We start from the raw sequence: 19,551 nt of genomic DNA on the forward strand, positions 1-19,551 counted from the left end.
CTCAAGGCAGCTGGGACCATAGTCACCAAGAAAACAATTGGTTTACACACTACGCCGTGAAGGACTGAAATCCTGCAGCGCCCGCAAGGTCCCCCTGCTCAAGAAAGCACATATACAGGCCCGTCTGAAGTTTGCCAATGAACATCTGAATGATTCAGAGGAGAACTGGGTGAAAGTGTTGTGGTCAGAAGAGACCAAAATGGAGCTCTTTGGCATCAACTCAACTCGCCGTGTTTGGAGGAGGAGGAATGCTGCCTATGACCCCAAGAACACCATCCCCACCGTCAAACATGGAGGTGGAAACATTATGCTTCGGGGGTGTTTTTCTGCTAAGGGGACAGGACAACTTCACGACATCAAAGGGATGATGGACGGGGCCATGTACCGTCAAATCTTGGGTGAGAACCTCCTTCCCTCAGCCAGGGCATTGAAAATGGGTTGTGGATGGGTATTCCAGCATGACAATGACCCAAAACACACGGCCAAGGCAACAAAGGAGTGGCTCAAGAAAAAGCACATTAAGGTCCTGGAGTGGCCTAGCCAGTCTCCAGACCTTAATCCCATAGAAAATCTGTGGAGGGAGCTGAAGGTTCGAGTTGCCAAACGTCAGCCTCGAAACCTTAATGACTTGGAGAAGATCTGCAAAGAGGAGTGGGACAAAATCCCTCCTGAGTTGTGTGCAAACCTGGTGGCCAACTACAAGAAACGTCTGACCTCTATGATTGCCAACAAGGGTTTTGCCAACAAGTACTAAGTCATGTTTTGCAGAGGGGTCAAATACTTATTTTCCTCATTAAAATGCAAAAACATTTATAACATTTTTGACATGCGTTTTTCTGGATTTGTTTGTTGTTATTCTGTCTCTCACTGTTCAAATTAACCTACCATTAAAATTATAGACTGATCATGTCTTTGTCAGTGGGCAAACGTACAAAATCAGCAGGGGATCAAATATTTTTTTCCCTCACTGTACTTACAGGGAATCTTTTGTGGTGAGTCATTTTAATGTTTCAGCCCTTAGTGCCTACTGCTTTGATTTGGAGACCCTGATCCCCGTTCTGGGGCATATTCATTAGGGCATGCAATGGAAAACATTTTGCAATGGAAAACAATAATTAATATTTCTTATTGGTAGCCCCTCCCTGTTTCCGATCTGCTTTCTTCCGTTTGGTGCCTGGTGTTACTGGGTGACATTTCCCTGGAGCCCGTTTCATGCTTTATCTCCATGAGAATTGTGAATTGCGCTACTACACCCATCCTATTCGATGTGCCTCTCTCTCTCTCTGTAGCTTGTCCAATCCGCTTCAGAAGAAGTACTTTGACTGTATCGCCGAACAGTAATCATCAGATCCACTCAATTGATATCTCCCCCTCCCTCCTCTTTCATTCCCTCCATCCCCCCTTTTCCTCTCTGATGTGCGCGTGGATTCATCTTTTGCTTTGATTATTATCGATATTCCCCTGCATTGGGGACAATTGTAATCGTCACAACGACATAAGATAAGTTCTTTGAAAGTGATTTTCTTCACGACTTTCATACAGGCTCTAAAATAACTTCCCCCAGTTCATCTTCATCATCGTCGTCGTCGTCATCATCATCATCCAGGGACATGGATGGAATATTCCTACAAAGTTACTCCCCATTAACTTTTGAGCTGTTCATAAGGTGGGTGAGAGTTAAATGGGTGCCTCCCTCCAATTAGCTTTAGCTTTTAGCATGAAAGGACGCTATATAAACCAGCACCTCCATCAAAGAGCTAGCTACAGATTTATCTACTGGTAGGATTCTGGAGGGAGTAAACAGGACCTAGCTACAGCCCTTCCTGTGATTTGGGCCTGTTTACATGAGACACACACACTCTGCTGTGGGAGGGGACAAGCTCAGTGTACCACCGGGCTCTTGAGTGCCATCCTGCACACTCACAACACCCCCCCCCAATCACTCACACACACATGTCACGCATGCTCAAAACCTCTCTCACCGTCACACACTAGGGCAGGTTTACCTGCATTTAAACCCACTGACAACCTTCTAGCGCTCTGATACTCAACTCCAAATGCAGGTGCTCTCACATTACCTTATGTCATCACTGGACACACACACGCATGCACCCTTATCCCATGTGCCTGTAGAAAGTATACACTCCCCTTGCACATTTTTCCCGTGTGTGTATAGCTTAACCCATATTCTCCCGGTACTTGTCACCTACATTACTACTGTAAGCCATTGTGTAACCGCTAGCGCTCTATTCATACCTATTTCCCCAGGCTGTCTGTGTGGAGATTGATGATAACCCCTCGCAGCCACAAGGCTCTGAAATTAATGACTCGTTAAATCAGGCTCAGTAATGTTACTCCCCACACACACACGTCATATCAAATTTTGCGTAGATAAAAAAATGTCATCCACAATGAGCAATGTTCCATCTCACTGCCGTCAGTCATGATGCAATATTAAAAGCCGATCCATCAAGGAGTGTGAGTGGATTTAAAGAACCTCAGCACAGCTGGAGAAAGAAAAGAGATTGAGTCAGTCCCACCACCCACTAACCTCTCAGGGTCAACAGGGGCAAATGTCTACCTGTCCTGGGCTAGATTCATCTTCACTGCTGCAAACCTGCCCCTAGACGGAGGCTGTCCTAATATGGACACCATTCTTACTCCCATTCATTATCCATTAATCACACACCTCTGTGGTCAAGAAGGCTATAGCTTCTCAATGAGATCCTTGTTGGAGAAAATTGACTTCATATAAGTCTTAAAGCTGGAATCCTTAATTGAAACAATAACAAAGCGTCACCCGCCAGTGTTTTGGTAAAAAGCTGAGGGATGCACCTGGAGAAATGTAACCAAATTCAAAGCAAAGGCTATTTATGCAAGGACTGACCATCCATGATATCAAAAGTATAGTTTTTAACCATGTTTTGAGGCTATACAGTGTTAGTTTACTTTTACTTTGTTTACAAACATTGGAGTATAACAAGCTTATATTTTGGGTATGAAAGTTAAACTAAGCTCATGAAGGATGTATATACACTACCAGTCAAAAGTTTGGACAACTACTCATTCAAGGGTTTTTCTTTATATTAACCTTTTTCTACATTGTAGAATAATAGTGAAGACATCAAAACTATGAAATAACACATATGGAATCATGTAGGATCCAAAAAAGTGTTAAACAAATCAAAATATATTTGAGATTATTCAAAGTAGCCACCCTTTGCCTTGATGACAGCTTTGTACACTTTTGGCATTCTCTCAACCAGCTTCATGAGTTAGTCACCTGGAATGCTTTTCTATTAACAGGTGTGCCTTGTTAAAAGTTAATTTGTGGACTTTCTTTCCTTCTTAATGCGTTTGAGCCAATCAGTTGTGTTGTGACAAGGGGGGTATACAGAAGATAGCCCTATTTGGTAAAAGACCAAGTCCATATTATGGCAAGAACAGCTGAAATAAGCAAAGAGAAAGACAGTCCATCATTACTTTAAGACATGAAGGTCAGTCAATCTGGAAAATTTCAATAACTTTTAAAGTTTCTTCAAGTGCAGTCGCAAAAACCATCAAGCGCTATGATGAAACTGGCTCTTATGAGGACCGCCACAGGAATGGAAGACCCAGAGTTACCTCTGCTGCAGAGGATAAGTTCATTAGAGTTACCAGCCTCAGAAATTGCAGCCAAAATAAATGCTTCACAGAGTTCAAGTAACAGACACATCTCAACATCAACTGTTCAGAGGAGATTGCGTGAATCAGGCCTTCATAGTTGAATTGCTACAAAGGACACCAATAAGAAAAAGAGACTTGCAAGAAACACGAGCAATGGACATTAGACCAGTGGAAATCTGTCCTTTGGTCTGATGAGTCCAAATTTGAGATTTTTGGTTCCAACCGCCGTGTCTGTGAGACGCAGAGTAGGTGAACGGATGATCTCTGCATGTGTGGTTCCCACCGTGAAGCATGGAGGAGGAGGAGGAGGTGTGATGGTGTGGGGGTGCTTTGCTGGTGACACTGTCAGTGATTTATTTAGAATTCAAGGCACACTCAAACAGCATGGCTACCACAGCATTCTACAGCGATACGCCATCCCATCTGGTTTGGGCTTAGTGGGGCTATCAGGATGTGTAGGGGCTATTTGTCCAAGGAGGAGAGTGATGGAGTGCTGTATCAGATGACCTGACCTCCACAATCACCCGACCTCAACCCAATTGAGATGGTTTGGGATGAGTTGGACCGCAAACTGAAGGAAAAGCAGCCATCAAGTGCTCAGCATATGTGGGAACTCCTTCAAGACTGTTGGAAAAGCATTCCAGGTGAAGCTGGTTGAGAGAATGCCAAGAGTGTGCAAAGCTGTCATCAAGGAAAACGGTGGCTACTTTGAATAATCTCAAATATATTTTGATTTGTTTAACACTTTTTTGGATCCTACATGATTCCATATGTGTTATTTCATAGTTTTGATGTCTTCACTATTATTCTACAATGTAGAAAATAGTAAAAATAAAGAAAAACCCTTGAATGACTAGGTGTGTCCAAACCTTTGACTGGTACTGTATGTTATATCATAACTTATATAGCATAACACTCTTAACCACGGCAGGTAGCCTGGCGGCTAAGAGCATTGAGCCAGTGACCAAAAGTTCGCTGGTCATATCCCAGAGAAGGCAAGGTGAAAACATCTGCTGTTCTGCCCTTGAGCAAGGCAGTTAACCCCCAACAACAACTGCTTCCCGAGCGCTGATGATGTGGACGTCGATTAAGGCAGCCCCCCGCACCTCTGTGATTCAGAAGGGTTGGGTTAAATACGGATGACACATTTCGTTTGAATGCGTTGTTGTGCAACTCACTAGGTATCCCCTTTCCCCTCTCTGACACTCGACTCCTGTCACTCCAAATGCAGGTGCTCTCACATTACCTACAGCCTAGATACTGTTGCTGTCAAGGTCCTCCCCTCCAGTGAGGTTCTCAACCTGATATTTGACAGTCAGCTCTCGTTTGAGGCCCATATCAAAAGTATTACCAAAGTATAATTTTCCATCTACGGAACATTGCCAGGTTACGACCTATGCTATCACAACCTGCAGCTGAGCGACTCGTTCACACCTTTATCCCGTCTGGACTGTTGTAACGCTCTTTTTGTTGGCGCATCTGCCAAGTGCCTAAACAGGCTACAATAAGTCCAGAACTGTGCTGCACGTGTCCTCACCCACACCTCCCCCTGTGAGCACATCACTCCACTGCTGTTCAACCTCCACTGGCTCCCCATATGCTCACGCATCAACTACAAATTCCTGGTTCACACCTACCAAGCTATCCACAACTCTGTACCCAAGTATCTGTCTGACCTCATTCTATCCTCCTGCCCCACACGCACCCTTTGTTCCTCCGTGTCCATCTCCCTTCAGCAGCCCCGCAGCACACACACTCTGTCCTCCATTAAGGCACAGCTCAAGACCATGCTGTTCAGAAGAGCTTTCAAGGACCTCTGCTAATTCTGTTCTCATGTCTTCCGGATCTGACGACACCTGTATATTGCTTTGATTATTTTCTGTGTTTTGGATCGTTGTTATTATTATTTTAATTAAATGTATTATTTATTATTATTCATGTCTTCACCATATTCATACCACACCGCTAACTATACTGAACAAAAATGTAAATGCAACATGTAAAGTGTTGAAATAAAAGATCCCAGAAATTTTCCATATGCACAAAAAGCTTTATTTCTTTCAAATTTGGTGCACAAATTTGTTTACATCCCTGTTAGTAAGCATTTCTCCTTTGCCAATATAATCCATCCACCTGACAGATGTGGCATACCAAGAAGCTGATTAAACAGCATGTCACAACACAGTGCCAAGTTTGCCTCTCTCACTCTGGCCACATCCTTTTGAGTGGGCAGGATTTAGTGTAAAGATCCACCTTGCCCAAAAGGCCAGCCCAGGGCGGTTCAGGGCCAACCCCCAAACTGAAACACAACACAAGCAGTGGGGTGGCCGATGAGCCCTTTTTAAGAGGATGTGCAGGCAGTCGAGTCTCCATTGACGATCAGGATTTTCCTTATCTGTCATCTGGCGAGCTTCTCACCTTCACCTTATCCCGTCTCTCGCTCTCCCTCCCTCCCTCTGTCCTGTTGTACTGAAAGGGAAACTGTCATTTCATTGAGAGTATACAGTTATAGTATGGCTGTTCATATTTGCTGTTTGGGGGTGGGGAGGTGGGAAGATGGAAGGTTGTGACTGCAATTAAGTGTGTCTAGTTAGATGTCAATCATTGCCTGCTTATTTAATAGAGGTTGCCTCAAAATACATTTTGTATATGTGATCTGAGCACAACCTTCTGGAGATAAGATTGTGGATTATGACATCCAATTAAGAATCCTCTGGGTCATTTAAAATATACTGATCAAAAATAAACACAACATGCAACGTTTTGGTCCCATATTTCATGAGCTGAAATAAAAGATCCCAGAAATGTTCCATATGCACAAAAAGCTTATCTCTCTCATATTCTGTGCACAAATTTGTTTACATCCCTATTAGTGAGTATTTCTCCTTTGCCAAGATAATCCATCCACCTGACAGGTGTGGCATATCAAGAAGCGGATTAAACAGCATGATCATTACACAGATGCACCTTGTGCTGGGGACAATAAAAGGCCACTGAAATGTGCAGTTTTGTCACACCACACAATGCCACAGATGTCTCCAAGTTTTTGAGGGAGCGTGCAATTGGCATGCTGACTGCAGGAATGTCCACCAGAACTGTTGCCAGATAATTGAATGTTCATTTCTCTACCATAAGCCGCCTCCAACGTTGTTTTAGAGAATTTAGCAGTACGTACAACCGCAGACATTTACATTTACGTCATTTAGCAGACACTCTTATCCAGAGCGACTTACAAATTGGTGCATTCAACTTATGATAGCCAGTGGGACAACCACCTTTTTTTTATGGGGGGGGAGGGGGGGTAGAAGGATTACTTTTATACTATTCCAGGTATTCCTTAAAGAGGTAGGTTTTCAAGTGTCTCCGGAAGGTGGTCAGTGACTCCACTGTCCTGGCGTCGTGGGGGAACTTGTTCCACCATTGGGGTGCCAGAGAAGCGAATAGCTTTGACTGGGCTGAGCGGGAACTGTGCTTCCGTAGAGGTAGGGGGTAGGAGGCCAGAGGTGGATGAACGTAGTGCCCTCGTTTGGGTGTAGGGTCTGAGCAGAGCCTGAAGGTACGGAGGTGCCGTTCCCCTCACAGCTCCGTAGGCAAGCACCATGGTCTTGTAGTAGATGCGAGCCTCAACTGGAAGCCAGTGGAGTGTGCGGAGGAGCGGGGTGACATGAGAGAACTTGGGAAGGTTGAACACCAGATGGGCTGCAGTGTTCTGGATAGGTTGTAGGGGTTTAATGGCACAGGCAGGGAGCCCAGCCAACAGCGAGTTGCAGTAAGTGCCTGGATTAGGACCTGTGCCACTTTCTGTGTAAGGTAGGGTCGTACTCTGCAAATGTTGTAGAGCATGAACCCGCAGGATCGGGTCACTGCTTTGATGTTAGCGGAGAACGACAGGGTGTTGTCCAGGGTCACGCTAAGGTTCATTGCACTCTGGGAGGAGGACACAATGGAGTTGTCAACCGTGATGGCGAGATCATGGAGCGGGCAGTCCTTCCCCGGGAGGAAGAGCAGCTCCGTCTTGCCGAGGATCACCACCTCAAGCTTAACCGACATCCACACTGATATGTCTACCAGACATGCAGAGATGCGATTCGCCACCTGGTTATCAGAAGGGGGGAAAGGAGAAAATTAATTGTGTGTCGTCTGCGTAGCAATGATAGGAGAGACCATGTGAGGATATGATAGAGCCAAGTGACTTGGTGTATAGAGAGAATAGGAGAGGGCCTAGAACTGAGCCCTGGGGGACACCAGTGGTGAGAGCACGTGGTGCGGAGACAGATCCTCACCACGCCACCTGGTAGGAGCAACCTGTCAGGTAGGACGCAATCCAAGAGTGAGCAGCGCCGGAGATGCCCAACTCGGAGAGGGTGGAGAGGAGGATCTGATGGTTCACAGTATCAAAGGCAGCAGATAGGTCTAGAAGGATAAGAGCAGAGAAGAGTTAGCTTTAGCAGTGCGGAGAGCCTCCGTGACACAGAGAAGAGCAGTCTCAGTTGAATGACCAGTCTTGAAACCTGACTGGTTTGGATCAAGAAGGTCATTCTGAGAGAGATAGCAGGAGAGTCGGCTAGAGACGGCACGCTCAAATAGTTTTGGAGAGAAAAGAAAGAAGGGATACTGGTCTGTAGGTTTTTTGAGGAGGGGTGCAACTCTCGCTCTCTTGAAGACGGAAGGGACATGGCCAGCGGTCAAGGATGAGTTGATGAGCGAGGTGAGGTAAGGGAGAAGGTCTCCGGAAATGGTCTAGAGAAGAGAGGAGGGGATAGGGTCAAGCGTGCAGGTTGTTGGGCAGCCGGCCGGCCGTCACAAGTCGCAAGATTTCATCTGGGGAGAGAGAGGGGAGAAAGAAGTCAAAGCATAGGGTAGGGCAGTTTGACTTAATAAATGAGGATCGGATGTCGTCAACCTTCTTTTCAAAATGGTTAACGAAGTCATCCACAGAGAGGGAGGAGGAGGATTCAGCAGGGAGGAGAAGGTGGCAAAGGGCTTCCTAGGGTTAGAGGCAGAGGCTTGAAATTTAGAGTGGTAGAAAGTGGCTTTAGCAGCAGAAACAGAGGAAGATAATGTAGAGAGGAGGGAGTGAAAAGATGACAGGTCCGTAGGGAGTCTAGTTTTCCTCCATTTCTGCTCGGCTGCCCGGAGCCCTGTTCTGTGAGCTCGCAATGAGTCGTCAAGCCACGGAGCAGGAGGGGACCGAGCCGGCCGGGAGGATAGGGGACATAGAGAGTCAAAAGATGCAGAAAGGGAGGAGAGGAGGGTTTAGGAGGCAGAATCAGGAGATTGTAGGGAGAAGGATTTAGCAGAGGGAAGAGATGATAGGATGGAAGAGGAGAGAGTAGCGGGAGAGAGGGAGCGAAGGTTGCGACGGAACATTACCATCTGAGTAGGGGCAGAGTGAGTAGTGTTGGAGGAGAGCGAGAGAGAAAAGGATACAAAGTCGTGGTCGGAGACTTGGAGGGGAGTTGCAGTGAGATTAGTAGAAGAAGCATCTAGTAAAGATGAGGTCAAGCGTATTGCCTGCCTTGTGAGTAGGGGGGGACGGTGAGAGGTTGAGGTCAAAAGAGGAAAGGAGTGGAAAGGAGGCAGAGAGAAATGAGTCAAAGGCAGACGTAGGGAGGTTAAAGTCACCCAGAACTGTGAGGGGTGAGCCATCCTCAGGAAAGGAACTTATCAAGGCGTCAAGCTCATTGATGAACTCTCCACTTTAGAAAAATATAATTGTTGTAAACTACAGCGGTTCAATGTTTTCTAGGAATAGACTCTAACTTAGTTTATTCAGCTAGCTAACTTGGTACAGTATTCTTCTGTGAAAACCGCCCAGGGCACCGTATCCTATGACGCCATAGCTAACTAGCATGCTAGCTTCCAATAACACGGTTTAGCACCAATACTCGGTTACAACAAACTACCAATAGTGTGTTAACACGCTAAACAGATCATTTGTGTCCGTGTCTAACGTTGTGTAAAGTTTTGGGTTAGTTTTGACAGTTTGAGTGAGTACGTCGTCAACTTATTCAGCCAGTTAGTTAGCTAGCTAGAATAGTTAGCATATTAGCTAGCCATTGCTCTCTGTCAACGAACCAACCCCTCCTCCCACGGTATGAAACACACAGAGAAAGCCAAGCTAACGTTTACTAGTCACCCGTGTCTTGAATTCCTTTTGATCGACTCTGGTTACCAGTATGTAAAAATAAAATACAAATAAATGTAGGTTATACTACTGTTAGCTAGTTAAGTATAAAGCTAGCTACTGAATCGATTTAGCCAGTTCGCGTCTGTCCCAACGGAGAGAAAGCGTCTCCAAACCAGCACACACACATACACACACACATAGCCACACTGTGCAGATATACACATGCAGCGGGTCCTCTTATTAGTTCGACACACACACTGCTAGCTGACTCCTGCCTTCACAGCCACTAGAAGGTACAGCAGCAGGGGGGAGAATCTCAAGAAAGAAGAAGGGCATTAGGCCGGCTAAAACCCTTGTGGAGGGAGAGAGGCTAGAAGAGGAGAGAGGGAGGATTAAAAAAGGGATGGAGGAGAGCTTCTCTACTTAATGACAGCAGGCCGTTGTAGACTCTGCCCCCCTGCACGTCCCTCTGCTGGTTTATTCCCCCTTTACTGAGGCGTCTTAGCAAGGATGGAGGGATGAGAGGAGTGCTTGCTGCCAGACTCTCAAACAGCGGGAGGGGTCACACACACACTTGGCTTTACAAGAGGGGGCAAAAGACATTCACTAGACTGAAATTCTGCTAATTATAGCAAGCATGCATTAAACACACACACACACCCCCTCCCTGTAATCATGAATATAAACACATGGACTCCACTCAGAGAGCACCTTTGCTTCTCACATCTGCAACCCACTATGCATTTTTCTTCTGTTAGAGTGATGAAATGATACTCTAAAGGATTATGACATTTTAAGACTGTTTATATTGTTCTATTTATCAATGTATCATGTTTCTGGAGGGAACTCAGTTGACCATCATCTTTAGTTTGTGAATAGGGTTTACCCACCTATTATGCTACATGCATTACCTACACACCTTCTTACCCACTGCACTCAGGGTTTTGTATTGTGTTTGTATACGAACCAAGGAAGATTACCCCTGATTTGATAAATAGTTATCTTAAACTATACTACTGTGTAGTAGATGGACTTGTGAGATTTCTATGACCACATTTACATGCATACAGTATTCCGGATAATAGCTTGTATCCCACTTAAGGACTTATTTGGGATAATGCGAATGCTCCTAATGTTACTGTATCTTTGACAGTGTTATGCAAGCAGACAACCACATAAAATATGTACCCAAGATGAACTGAAGACTTATCAGAAACGTGATTCATCGTTTTCTCAGCTTTCATGTCCTTTAAAACCAGTCACACTGATACCATTTGGACATTGGTCCTGTGCAAAATCTTTCCACTGTTTTGGAGATATTGCGTTTTCTCCCCGGTCCCTAAATGAAATAGACAACTTTACCTTGTTAACTAGATTACTAATGCATTCATTCTATTGATGTGAAACATTATTCTGGTGAGCACTACTTTATTTGTAGTGTTCTGGGGCAACAAGTTATGACAGAGAAGATGCATGTATCAAACTATGGTTGACAAGTAAACCAAATGTCTAAAATGGCCTACCAAATGTTGGAAATTATAATCAGAAACCTGTCTAAATTAGGGGTGACAGTAGCCAGTAGTAAATTAATTATAGTAGGCTACATTATGGAATTATGGTTGATCGAACTGCGCAGGTAGCCTACTTTTTGAAGTGATTTGTTTGACAATCAGATGAAAACATAATCACACAACACCCATCATCTTCACAGACCGCAAAAACAACAGTAAACGGGATAAGATGTTTACATGCCACAGTATCCAGTCTTTGATCAGCATATCCCAGGCATCTTATCCCGGTTTCTCATAACCGTGGTACAGGCTTTTTCATGTTATTGTAAACGGGATATGATGTTTATATGCGTCAACTTAAAAACAGAATACTTGAGTATCCCGAAAAATAATGGGATATTGGTGTGCATGCGAACGTGGTCATTGTTTCAGCGCATTGGTGCTCAGTGCCAGGTAATGCGTATCTGCTGCCCCCACCTGGTCATTTGGACACATTGCAGTCTGTCTCTGGCCATGTGGTTCTTATTGAGTAAATCTCCATTCAATCAGAACAGGCAGAGGACTGGGCTGATTGGTGATTGGGCATTTTACAACAATTTACCCTTGTTTGTGTTTTGGAGGCATTTTTATCATGTCAGTTATGTGAAAGATGGCTTCTGTGTTTGTGATAATAAGATTAGGAGTTTAATCTAATGAATAATCGAAATTACACTGGAAATAACTTAACCCAAAACAAACAAGTAACATTGAAAGGGCATCTCTTCCATCGAATTAAATGTGATTATTTCAGCACACTATTTAAGCAATAAGTCACGAGGGGGTGTGGTATATGGCCAGTATACCACCGCTAAGGGCTGTTCTGAGTCACAACGCAACTCGGAATGCCTGGATACAGCCGTTAGCCATGGTGTATTTTGGCCATATACCACAAACCTCCGAGGTGCCTCAATGCTATTATAAACTGGTTACCAACGTAATTAGAACAGTGAAAACAATTCATACTTTCTCTTCTTTTGTTTGCTAAAGACGCGACCCAGTCGTTAGTTCGATTAATTCTATATTTAAGGACGTGACCCAGTTGTTCATTCTATATGTTCCGTTGCCATGCTCCTGGCAACATTCTTATACCTTGCGTGCTAGCTAGCAAACTAGCTACGGCTAACAGTCACGACCTCTGCGCTGCAGCCAGAATAACAGCAAAGTAGCTGCATTTGCATTTGTTTAAGCTGTTTTCTATTGATATTAATTTGGTACATGCATAACAATGAGCTGATGAGGCCCAATTTTGTCTGGCATAGTGCCTTCTTGTCGAGGTTCCGTTGCCATGCTCGCTGCCAACGTTCTTATCCCTTGCTTGTGAGCCAGCTAGCTACGGCTAACACAGTCCCGACCTCTGCAGCCAGAATAACAGCAAGTTATCTGTTTTCTATGGACATTAATTTGGATACATCCATAACAATGAGCTGAGAATGCCAGATTTAGCCTGGCATAGCTAGAAAGGTTTGCCTTCTCGTCAGGGCACTCGTCAACACTGACTGTTAATGACGAGGAGATCGCATTGCATATCAAACACACTAGGCTAGAAGCTAGCTAAATAGTTTGTTGCTAGCAAACCTACCAATATGGCAACCGAATAAAAAAAAATATAAGTTATTGAAAAACAGCTGGTCAAACTAGAAACGTGCGAAGATTTGACAGCATTGAGCGTCATGACTGCAATGAGGACCGGAGAAATTCATGTTCATCACTCACCATGTCAGGTCATCAGATGCTCCAAAATAAGAAGTCTCTGCAAAAACAAATCAATGCTGGAAGTTTTTCCTTGTTGAACCTGCGTTTACAATGTATTCCATTTCAATTTGTGTGGTTGTTGGTTTAGCTTTCTGTAACTTGTAAAGCCTAAATCAGCTGGAGACCTCTGAGACAGCCAGACACCCATCCCCTTTAGAGATTGAACATTGTGATTTAACTCTCGGAATTCAGAGAATTGCCAGGAGACCATGATATATCCACCACAGCATATACTGTAGCTACCACTATTCCCATGGCCTAGCAAGCTGCTCTGTAAGAAGCCCCAAAGCTGGGATAATTAAGATCCAATGCTAGCTATTTTTCGTTACGTCATGATGTCTATGTAATTCCCCAAGCTCAATACAATATCACCCCTACAAATAAAATAATAATGGGAAAGACGATTCGCCATAGATAAAGAAGGGAATAGAACTGCGTGAGTGGATTGGATGTGTGTGTGTGGACGCGGGTGTGTGCAGGGTGCCCCGAGTGTGCCTCGGACTGAATTGACTGACTCATTTCGGCCAAGCTGGTGAACCAGACAGGTAGAGATTGATCCACTTCCTTTTTTTTCATATTTATTCATGTTTTTTATTTCACAGTTGATCCAATTCCAACTGGACAACTAAGTGCTGCCTGGAGTCCATTTCTACCCCTCTGCTTCAATGACATCATGAGATGTCTTTTCTTTTTCTTTTTTACTATGTGGGTTGGTCGCTGTGACTTGTTGGGACCAAGTGACCATCTAGCATGGGGTTTGTTGTTATGAAGAACACCTCCCCAAGTGCTTGTCTGTTTGGATATTTTACCATCTTTGGTTGGTAGGAACAATTGTTTCATAATGTTTTACAGTGTTATGGATTGTGCGCAAAGTGGATGTGTCCTTGAACTGTGGATGTGTCCATTAAACCCCTACAACTCATCCAGAATGCCGCAGCCCGTCTGGTGTTCAACCTTCCCAAGTTCTCTCTCGTCACCCCGCTCCTCCGCACACTCCACTGGCTTCCAGTTGAAGCTCGCATCTGCTACAAGACCATGGTGCTTGCCTACGGAGCTGTGAGGGGAACGGCACCTCCGTACCTTCAGGCTCTGATCAGTCCCTACACCCAAACGAGGGCACTGCGTTCATCCACCTCTGGCCTGCTGGCTCCCCTACCTCTGCGGAAGCATAGTTCCCGCTCAGCCCAGTCAAAACTGTTCGCTGCCCTGGCACCCCAATGGTGGAACAAGCTCCCTCACGACGCCAGGACAGCGGAGTCACTCACCACCTTCCGGAGACATTTGAAACCCCACCTCTTTAAGGAATACCTGGGATAGGATAAAGTAATCCTTCTACCCCCCTTTACTCCAACCCCCCCCCCCCCAAAAAAAAATATTAATAAATAAATAATACATTGTAAAGTGGTTATCCCACTGGCTATGTAAGTCGCTCTGGATAAGAGCGTCTGCTAAATGACGTAAATGTAAAATGTAAATGTGGTTGGCAAGCCTGTGATGGCTTATTATTGGTTCCAATAGCTCTGGAAAATAAAGAGTCAAATAATTATTTTGTCCATACTAAGCATTGTCATTTTTTGTTTTCATAGCTGTTTTTTTACAGTATGAGGGATCTCATGAGGTAGATTTCTTGAAGGGTGACAAATTTTGCACTGACAATCAAATTAAATGTGGCTTGTCAACATTTTGACTTGGGTAAGTGTCAGTCTTGTTTTTGTGTTTTGATATGAATGTGGACTGTAAATGTGATTGATGCCTCTATGTCCACCTATAATAGGTCTACGAGAAGACGTTTTGATATGACATGTTTTAAGTGCTTGTCAACAAGCCACAATAGCTACAGCTTTTCCTTATCAAAACGTATATATTTTATCTTGATATACTACAAAAATAGACTCAAAAAACATGCTTGCAGTGTGTGAAACAAAAGCTTGACTGGTTATCAATTTAAACACAGCTTGGGAAAAGCATCTCTTATTGTTCAGTGCATTTTTTCCTTTCTGCCAGAAACACTCAACTGCTTTTAATTGAATAAAGCCCCTGTGTTTTGCAATCTATTAAGCCAGATAGTCACAACCACACTCGGACAGGTTCCTTAAGTAAGTACTCTGTTTTCCCCCTCCTCCTCCCAATGTCCATCCTCCAGGTGTGCTGGCCCAGATCCAGACGCCCCAGAGGATCATGGAGGTGATTGAAGGTCAGAAGGTGGTGCTGCAGGCCTGGTACAGTCCCAGCTTCAGCATTAGCAAGAACACCGTCCTCTGGAACTTTGTAGCCAATAACTCCCTACTGGTGAGTGTTTGGGATCTGTTTTGTTCTATGTGTGGTGGCCTTTAGCATCTGTGCTGATCATCTGACGATTTAGGGTCGCCCTTGAGACACGCACAGTAACTTGAACTTTCGCACCAAACATTAAGGCAATGGCATATTTGCGCAAAGTTAGTTTGTGCGTCTTAAGTTGGGATGTGTGAAGATCCCTTTGATCATGCAGTGGTCATGATTAGCCTGTGGCTGCTGAGTTCTGTGACATCATAAGTCTACAATATAATGTCCCAGAGGCCAGTAAGGTACCTGCATTAGTGCTGCATACCAGTTAAATACTTCCTTGTCAGAAGTATTTTATACATGGAAGTTTATTTTTTGTAAAAATGAATCAAATCTGTATTATTTTTTAAGTCAACTTAAAATGATGAATGTATTACATTTTGTTAGGGTTTAATTTCATGTTTAACTCAGACTTGTGATAATTATAATTTGTCTGTTGATTATTACAGATATGTTTGCTCTTTTGTGCAGTTTTTGATTAAAAGCTCCCAACTACAACTGAAAATCTTACTTGCTTAGCCATCTGTGGCCGTAACGTGGGGATTATTCTCATGAAGGATGTTGACTGCTGTTAATCTGGCAAAGCTCTTCCTTTGGAAACACTCAGAAATGAATCAAATAAAAGGCTTAGCACTCCATCTATACAATATATTTTACCCGTAACATTTCAGAAAATTAGGCTATCAAGTGATATGACTAACCACTTGACAGAGTTTCTATTTTGGGGTTAGGTTGGGGTTAACCCTTTACAAAACCAAAACAAATTTTGGCGGAAGCGGGCAGTTGGCCATAAGGCTCTCATCTGACTTTGATTTTCAAACTTGCATCCACAGACAACACTATGTAGGGACCTGCATGGGCTTGTATTTGCTTATTCCATATTGTTTTACAGTAGTATACAGATGGACCAAGTCCCAAAGGGGATAAAACAAAGACAAAAAAAATCCTGTTTGAGTCTAGTAGTTACCATTCCACTACAGTAGCACTCACCAGCAGTAGATTGGGATATTGCAGTTATTGGCCTGAACAGAGCAAGCTGCTTTGGCTAAAGGCCCAGTCATGGAACGGTAGTCGGATTTAACTACAGAATGTCTGAGTTGTGCGCCTTTATCTCAACTCTGAATCGGCCTGTTAGTCTTTAGCTCGAAAGGATAATTCTGTCTTGCTTGTTTGCATAAAGATCTATATGATTTGAAAGACAATGTGGTTTTATCTTCTAATGTCTTTGTCATATTTTAAAGTACTCTACTTCTATTCATACTCCAATGCACTCAATATTGCCTTGTCATGGCTCTATTAAGAACATAACATTAGCTAAGAGAACAGCTTAGTAATGGTAGACTACATGGTGTAAAATAAAGAATAGGCAAAAGGATATTCTAGGGAGCTTTTCAACAATCTTCATGGCTCTTGTCCCCTCCATCCAACCCACACAGATAATCTCCTACACCCCAGACTCGATCAGTTTAGGCAGCCCGCAGTTTGGGGAGCGCGTAGGCTTCACAGCAACCATGCCCTCGGCCAACCTGTCTCTGTACATCAACAACACGCAGGAGTCGGACTCAGGACGCTACTTCTGCCAGGTCATCATCCCCGGGGCCCATGGCCTGACCGGAGAACTTACCCTCAACGTCATTGGTAAGGACGAGGAGACCCCTTATGTAGTTATTGTAGTCATGCAGTACGCCATATGTGTATTCTTATGAGCTGTACATGTAGAATGAGGCACGCATGTACATATACAGTGCCATCAGAAAGTATTCATACCCCTTATTCAAAATGTTGTTAGAGCCTGAATTCTAAATGGATTAAATTGATTGCCTTCTCTCACCCATCTACACACAATACCCCAAAATGACAATGTGAAAACCATGTTTTTAGAAATGTTTGCTAATTTATTGAAAGTGAAATACAGAAATCGAATTTCCATAAGTATTCACATCCCTTTGCTATGACACTCCAAATTGAGCTCGGGTGCATCCAATTTCCTTTGATCATCCTTGACGTCACTACAACTTCATTGGAGTCCATCTGTGGCCAATTCAATAGTTTGGACATGATTTAGAAATATACACACCTGTCTACAGTATATAATGTCCCACAGTTGACAGTGTAAGTCAGAGCAGAAACTATACCATGAAGTCCAGGGAACTGTCCATAGATCTCAGAGATAGAATTGTGATGAGGCATATATCTGGGGAAGGATATACAACAATTTCTAGAGTGTTGAAAGTTTCCAAAGGCACAGTGGTCTCCATCATTGAGGGATATATCCCCCAATGATGGAGACCACTGTGCCTTTGGAAACTTTCAACACTCTAGAAATTGTTTTATATCCTTCCCCAGATATACAGTGGGGAGAACAAGTATTTGATACACTGCTGATTCTGCAGGTTTTCCTACTAACAAAGCATGTAGAGGTCTGTAATTTTTATCATAGATACACTTCAACTGTGAGAGACAGAATCTAAAACAAACATCCAGAAAATCACATTGTATGATTTTTAAGTAATTAATTTGCATTTTATTGCATGACAGAAGTATTTGATACATCAGAAAAGCAGAACTTAATATTTGGTGCAGAAACCTTTGTTTGCAATTACAGAGATCATACGTTTCCTGTAGGTCTTGACCAGGTTTGCACACACTGCAGCAGGGATTTTGGCCCACTCCTCCATACAAACCTTCTCCAAATCCTTCAGGTTTCGGGGCTGTCGCTGGGCAATACGGACTTTCAGCTCCCTCCAAAGATTTTCTATTGGGTTCAGGTCTGGAGACTGGCTAGGCCACTCCAGGACCTTGAGATGCTTCTTACGGAGCCACACCTTAGTTACCCTGGCTGTGTGTTTCGGGTCATTGTCATGCTGGAAGACCCAGCCACGACCCATCTTCAATGCTCTTACTGAGGGAAGGAGGTTGTTGGCCAAGATCTCGCGATACATGGCCCCATCCATCCTCCCCTCAATACGGTGCAGTTGTCCTGTCCCCTTTGCAGAAAGCATCCCCAAAGAATGATGTTTCCACCTCCATGCTTCACGGTTGGGATTGTGTTCTTGGGGTTGTACTCATCCTCCTTCTTCCTCCAAACACGGCGAGTGGAGTTTAGTCCAAAGAGCTCTATTTTTGTCTCATCAGACCACATGACCTTCTCCCATTCCTCCTCTGGATCATCCAGATGGTCATTGGCAAACTTCAGACGGGCCTGGACATGCGCTGGCTTGAGCAGGGGGACCTTGCGTGCGCTGCAGGATTTTTATCCATGACGGTGTAGTGTGTTACTAATGGTTTTCTTTGAGACTGTGGTCCCAGCTCTCTTCAGGTCATTGACCAGGTCCTGCCGTGTAGTTCTGGGCTGATCCCTCACCTTTCTCATGATCATTGATGCCCCACAAGGTGAGATCTTGCATGGAGCCCCAGACCGAGGGTGATTGACCGTCATCTTAAACTTCTTCCATTTTCTAATAATTGCGCCAACAGTTGTTGCCTTCTCACCAAGCTGCTTGCCTATTGTCCTGTAGCCCATCCCAGCCTTGTGCAGGTCTACAATTTTATCCCTGATGTCCTTACACAACTCTCTGGTCTTGGCCATTGTGGAGAGGTTGGAGTCTGTTTGATTGAGTGTGTGTGCAGGTGTCTTTTATACAGGTAACGAGTTCAAACAGGTGCAGTTAATACAGGTAATGAGTGGAGAACAGGAGGGCTTCTTAAAGAAAAACTAACAGGTCTGTGAGAGCCGGAATTCTTACTGGTTGGTAGGTGATCAAATACTTATGTCATGCAATAAAATGCAAATTAATTACTTAAAAATGATTTTCTGGATTTTTGTTTTAGATTCCGTCTCTCACAGTTGAAGTGTACCTATGATAAAAATTACAGACCTCTACATGCTTTGTAAGTAGGAAAACCTGCAAAATCGGCAGTGTATCAAATACTTGTTCTCCCCACTGTGTGTATATATATATATATATATATATATAACTACCCAGACTCTGTCTGGAGCTGGCCGTCCAACCAAACTGAGCAACCGGGCAAGAAGAACCTTGGTTAGGGAGGTGACCAAGAGCCCAATGACCACTCTGACAGAACTACAGAGTTCCTAGGCTGAGATGGGAGAACCTGCTAGAAGGACAA

The 19,551-nt window shown here is 44.0% G+C and overlaps 1 protein-coding gene across 1 annotated transcript in view; it reads left to right on the plus strand.

Annotated features, from left to right (window-relative positions):
• The window catches only part of LOC121579315 (endothelial cell-selective adhesion molecule-like), a 58,724-nt gene that overhangs the window by 30,764 nt on the left and 8,409 nt on the right, over positions 1 to 19,551 (plus strand). The window contains exons 2-3 of the mRNA XM_041893806.1: positions 15,242 to 15,387; positions 16,857 to 17,058. Of these exons, the coding sequence (XP_041749740.1) occupies positions 15,242 to 15,387; positions 16,857 to 17,058 (348 nt within the window). The remainder of the gene's footprint in view (positions 1 to 15,241; positions 15,388 to 16,856; positions 17,059 to 19,551) is intronic.

This window comes from Coregonus clupeaformis, chromosome 13 (genome assembly GCF_020615455.1).
Source record: "Coregonus clupeaformis isolate EN_2021a chromosome 13, ASM2061545v1, whole genome shotgun sequence".
Lineage (NCBI taxonomy): Eukaryota > Metazoa > Chordata > Actinopteri > Salmoniformes > Salmonidae > Coregonus > Coregonus clupeaformis.